At 32.2% G+C, this 6,000-nt stretch overlaps 1 protein-coding gene across 1 annotated transcript; it reads left to right on the top strand.

Annotated features, from left to right (window-relative positions):
- Window positions 1-785: 785 nt before the first annotated feature.
- On the top strand, window positions 786-4,383 carry LOC123897693 (60S ribosomal protein L34). The gene is made up of 4 exons (XM_045948429.1): window positions 786-2,091; window positions 2,188-2,267; window positions 3,789-3,898; window positions 4,010-4,383. The coding sequence occupies exons 1-4, from the start codon at window positions 2,013-2,015 to the stop codon at window positions 4,101-4,103; spliced, it is 363 nt and encodes a 120-aa protein (XP_045804385.1). The 5' UTR covers window positions 786-2,012; the 3' UTR covers window positions 4,104-4,383.
- The last annotated feature ends 1,617 nt before the right edge of the window (window positions 4,384-6,000 follow it).

Here is a 6,000-nt window from a genome sequence, read left to right as displayed (position 1 = left end):
ATTGTAAAAAAAAAAGTTTAAATATATAGGAATTAAAAGTTATAAAAATGCATTTTTTAAAAAAAAAAAAAAATTTAAGATGAATCGGTTATAAATAAGTAACCTATTTTTTATTATAAACCGGTTATAAATTGGTTCCGAACCAATTATAAACCATATCCAAATTAGTTTTGCAAAATAACCAATTTTTCATTAAAATGGTTTTGGATATAAACCAAAACCATAAATATGGTTTGGTGTGGTGTGGTTTTTAAACCATGCACACCCCTACTTATATCTTAGGGGACTTTGGCCAGTCCAGAACAAAATTGAAAATTTTTTGCTTGCATTAAAAGACAAAATTAACTTCTTTATGTAATGAGAGGAAAATTGTTATCATTTAAGAAAATTGTTATCATTTAAGATGTTTTCAATTTTGTCCTTGCAAAAAACTTCGGTTTATAGAAACCGAAGTTTTTTTTTGCCTTGAAAACAAATTTCGGTTTATAAAAACCGAAATTTACTCTGAATTTGCACTAGAAAAAATTCAATTTCTATGAACCGAAGTTTTTTGCAAGTGCAAAATTGGAATATTGGGGGTATAAAAAAATCACGGGGTGGAGAGAGAAAACATCATCATTTAATGTTGTAAAGGGCCGACTAATATCCTCGACCCATTCCAACAAGCCTAACCCGAACCAAACAAAAAAAAATTGCAACGCTGGCAGCAGAACACACATGTGGTGACGGACTGACGGTGGTTTGTCACTTTCATTATGTACCCTTCTTCTTTTAACAAACAAATTAATTTCAACAGAACTCAAATAACAACACATATCAATAATTTGTGAAAGCTTCTCTGTATCACATTTCAAATATAAAAATTCAGTTTCACACATTCAATCTCTCACTTTCTCTTTTTCAGCTTCTCTTCATCTCTTTTTCTTCTCCTTCTGCGATTCTATTCTCCTTATTTTCTTATAATTTTATCTTATTCAACTAAAGCTAAGATTGTGACATGAACATGTTCATATTTCATTTTTTTTGTTGATTATTTCCCCTTAGGAGTACAAGAAAGTATAAGAAAATTAGGGAGTGAATAGTGCTTAGTTGACCATAGCTAAACATTAGTCACATTTTTTTTTTCTTTGTGTTGTTTTCAATTTATTAGCTCCTATTTATAGTTTTAAAAAACTAATGTCTCAAGAGTTTTTAAAACAACCTCATGTTTGAAAAGATGGTTGTTACTTACATGCATTAGTCACATGTTCTCTTTTGTTCTTTTTTTTTGGTTACATTCACTTTTTTTTTTGTTACAATGTTCTCTTTTGTTCTATTAGTAAATAACATCATGTTTAAAAAGATGGTTGTTACTTAAATGCATCAGTAGTCACTTATTGTCTTTTGTTCTACTAGTATGGAGCCCGTACCAAGCATGATTAATTGATTATAATACATCTTTTGAATAGTTTAAGTATTAAATTTTTATTTTGGTTTAAATACAATTTTGGTTTCTGTATTTTATAAAATGCGTAATTTTGATTTTTTATGTTTTTTAGATGTGCTATATAAACAAAAAAAAGTTGGACAAAAATACGACATCGTACTTTCTCTATTCATAGTATGGGTATCCAAATATTTTTAATCTTAAATATGTGATTGGAAGTTCGATTCCTAATTCATGAAAAAAATTCAGTTGAGAGAGGAGAACTCTTGTCTGCCCAAGGATTCCCAATCAAAATTAATGATCATTAACGACGGTAAAAACTTTATATCAATACCACATTAAAAAAAATTGAAAACCGACTAGGAGTGTAAGAAGGAAATTAATTATTGGGTGTAACTAGCAAAAGTATATTAGAAAAACGCCACATGTCGAAGTTATGACCGTCCAAGTCTGATAAAAGACAATAGCAATGATATCGTACAGCCCTTGGATCTAGGTCACGCCGAAACCCTCCTCTTATACTTCAACACAATCATATCATATATCATCCTTCTTCTTGTCGTCGCGAAATTTAGGCTGAGTGAAGATGGTTCAGAGACTTACCTACCGCCGGCGCCATAGCTATGCCACCAAATCAAACCAACATAGGGTTGTCAAAACCCCCGGTAACCTCTCTTCTCTTCACTATGGTAGATTTTCAGTATATAAAAATGGGGAATGTAATTTTTTTTTGTTTAATCTGAGTTATTAAATTCATGCAGGTGGAAAGCTTGTTTATCAGACAACGAAGAAGAGAGCTAGTGGACCAAAATGCCCTGTTACTGGAAAGAGAATTCAAGGGGTATGTATTTTTTTTTCTGATCTGGAAAATTGATTAATTAAATTGTTGATTATTGTAATTGGAATTAATTTTCTGAGATGTTGATTGTTTACCATTTTCTGTTTGATATTGTTTAGTGTGAATTTCTGTTGAGAAAAATCAGCTTATGAAGATACAGTTTTCGTTAATGAGAACTAATGAATTAACATAAAAACTTATTTATTTGCATAAGCTATAAGCTATTTTATATAAGCTCAAAAATAAGTCAATCCAACTGAGACCTAAATAGGAAATGCACCGTTAGTGTAAACTAATTTTACAACGATATTGAATGCACAAGTGAAACTACTCTTTGGTTGTTCAGTTTATAATGCTGTTTAATGTAATCTTTATAATGGCGATGTTATGAGTTCTCATTGGATGTTGGTTTGAAATTAATTTACAGCGACATTGCATCCTCCATTAAACTAATAATGTTATATGGCAATGTTATGAGTCTTCATTGGATTTTTTTTGTTTTTTTTTTCATTGGAAAATGTTGGCTGTTACTGATTCATTCAAACAATTTCTTTTTGACAACGAGGTTTGATAATGTTTTCAAAATAAATAGTATATGTTTTTCTGCCTTTTTCAAAAGTTTAGTTGTTCGTAACTATAACTGTATTCAATATTCTGTCCACCATAAATCGCCATGTTCCACCATCCTTCATAAAATGGCCATGGCAGTTGTCAAACAATCTGCTACCAAAATTCCCCATGGCTCATATTTTACAACTCTGATAGTAGTGGACTGGATAAGATGATGGACTGCAGACTGAATGATTCATTAAAATGTCCTGTCTGTGATATTGTATTTTGTGGAGCTGGTACAGAATTGGTCTGCAATATACCTTATTTCAAATTTAAGCTAAAATGTTAATTTGTGCCACACTCTAGCTTGGTTGTTCTGTTTTCATTGCTATGTCACTTGAATGTTTGTTTATGTTTAGAATAAGATACCAAACATACCAATCACTTGACTTGAGTGTGCGAGGTAGAAAGTATGACTGACTAGAATTCAGAAATTTAGTTGCATGATTGTGCTTATTATTTTATTTATTGTGTTTCAAAATTTTAGTGTGTAGATTAACATTTTGGTGAATAATTTCTGCTTAAGTTACTGATGATCTTTTGCATAATTTTATTTATCAAGGTTATATACTAAGCCGTTTTAACATTCCTTGAGGCGACAGGTTCTAACAGCCATTCATCGTAATAAAGAATTGTGTTTAAAACTTTTAGAAAAATAACTGTAACATTTGTGATTATTCTGCACTTGTTTTCCATTTAAATTAACTACTCTATCATTACATTCATAATAAGATATGGTGTTCTAATTACAAAGGCATGCCTTTTAGTTCCTTTAACTACTCCGTTTTTCATAAACTTTACTTAGTGATTGTTTCATTCTACGTATTTAAGCTTTGTTGATGGTTTTGTAAATTATGTATGAATGGTTTGAGTCCTGAGGCCACAATAGTTTTTAATGCTTTACAATTGCAGATTCCACATTTAAGGCCCACAGAGTACAGGAGATCAAGGTTGCCTAGAAACAGGAGGACCGTGAACCGTGCATATGGTGGAGTTTTATCTGGAGGTGCTGTTAGAGAAAGGTTTGTTCTGCTCAACTTTCCTTTCTTTATTATATTTTGTATAATTTTCATTATCTACCTTAATGTATTATGTTGTTTATACATTGCTTAATTTTGTATCTGGTTCTGTAGAATCATTCGAGCTTTCTTGGTTGAAGAACAAAAGATTGTCAAGAAAGTCTTGAAGATCCAAAAGACAAAGGAAAAACAAGCTTTGAAGGGCTGAACTTAATGAAAGGAGATGAAGATCTTTTTGGAGGAATATTAGGTTTGAGTGATTATAGTACAAGCACAAAATTTATTATTAGAGCTGTTTCCTTAATTAATTTTGTGCTCAGTTGGCTTCTTTGAACTCATTCTAGCGCAACTGATAGCTTCGTCAACCAATTGATTATGAATTATGATACAGTTTTGTTTGTCTCGATTTTCTTTTGATGGTTTATTGACATTTTCATGTTCATCTCTGAATATATGCTCGTACTTATAAATTGTTTTTGGAGTTCGGATATCTTGCGTTCTTACTGCAATTTTATTGCTGAAAGTACTATTGGCTTTGTGGCTAGCAATAAAAAGTTCTTGAATACCATTGGTTTTTGGGAAAGCACACGGCTAATGCATTGCTAGTTTGAACCTCTAAGTACGAAAATTTTTCTGGTTAGAATAAAGTTGATGCGGGAATGAATAAATGAGGGCATTGCATTTGAAATTGGAAATCAATCTTTTGGATGATGAAACCAGTTGTACTGAAATTGATCTATACGTTGGTTTCCTTGTTCTGATACATGTTGGTTTCTATACCTGGTATGATGGATAAGTTGGTTAAACCACTTAAGACTTTATCTGAATGTGTTTCTGACTGCTAGCATTAGTCGCTCTTAAACAAATGTTATGGTTGATTCAATCGGATCATCAGTTGGAATTTCAGTTTTCTGGTGATAAGTGTGTGGTAATTGAAATTTCTAGATTACACAGCGTATGTAAACACAGTTTGGCTTATTTCTGTTAATGTTACATGCAATATTAGACCAGCCTAATAATGTTAGAGGAGTCTCATCAATACATTACATTTAGAATTGTTGATCAACTAGCCTGACCAAGACTTAATTTGCCCTACAGGGATGTTTGGGTTATATCCAAAATAGTTTTTTTTTCTCAGGTTCCTTCAGGTAATTGGGTGGTAAATGTGGTTACACTTCTCTTTCGAAATTCAGATTTTATTGGTGGTGAGAATCTAATCCGTTTGGGTATGGATCCTCTCCTTCAATAAATCCTCTCCCACTCTCTCCTTCACTCAACCTTGTGTTCATAGATGTGATATGATTTGTTCACGTGTAGCATAAGAGATTCATTCTCTTCATGCTAGAATTTTGCATCCACCCTAGGACTGATTCCAGGAACAAGTAGCAATCATTCTTCTTACACTCCTTTTTAGCCCGAACAGTTGAGCTCACTTGAAGGTCCAACTTATGTTTGAATCTCTAGTTTGAAGATGGAAAAAGATGGTATTAGGGTAGAGTACTATAATATTCATTTATATATTTACAATTGAAAAACATACACATACCCATACTCGTACCCATTTTTATATTTTCTTGCATATCCATTTTATTATAGATATCATGTTTGATACAAATGGTTCGATACTTGGGAGCTATATTTGATATTACATTATTTGGCGGCTAGGTCATTCAAAGCGCTGAACGCTCATGGGCTGTTTGTAATCAAATATCTTGGTGCATAAGATCGAACAGATACTGCATACACATTGATATATAGTTGAGTAAATGTAAACAGGAGGAATCAGTTGCATTTAAAATGTTGGGTCGATATCGAATGAATGTTACCCAGTTGGACTATAGTCGAAAGACAAAGTCAATGAAAGAGACTCTTTCACTTGCTATATAAATGGGCATGAATTGCTCTAATTTTTGTTACACTTAAGTCTTACCTCTTTCACTACTTTTAATATATCATGCTGAGAATGACTTGGTATTAGAGTGACACTATTTCAGGCATCTCCCCCGGCAGCAGCCAAGCACAACCGCAAAAAAATCCACCACCATCAGTGTAATCGGCAATTAATTAAAAACAAAGAGAATAAATGCAATAAGTGGTTGTGTTCA

This window comes from Trifolium pratense, linkage group LG7, assembly GCF_020283565.1.
Source record: "Trifolium pratense cultivar HEN17-A07 linkage group LG7, ARS_RC_1.1, whole genome shotgun sequence".
NCBI lineage: Eukaryota > Viridiplantae > Streptophyta > Magnoliopsida > Fabales > Fabaceae > Trifolium > Trifolium pratense.
This window is presented reverse-complemented; position numbering and strand designations above follow the sequence as displayed.

Bases quoted from the DNA above. Each gene is read 5' to 3' on its own strand.
- LOC123897693 (XM_045948429.1), top strand. From the start codon at position 2,013: ATGGTTCAGAGACTTACCTACCGCCGGCGCCATAGCTATGCCACCAAA. The intron at 2,268-3,788 runs GTATGTATTTTT...TTACAATTGCAG, and splicing joins CTGGAAAGAGAATTCAAGGG to ATTCCACATTTAAGGCCCAC. The intron at 3,899-4,009 runs GTTTGTTCTGCT...CTGGTTCTGTAG, and splicing joins GGAGGTGCTGTTAGAGAAAG to AATCATTCGAGCTTTCTTGG.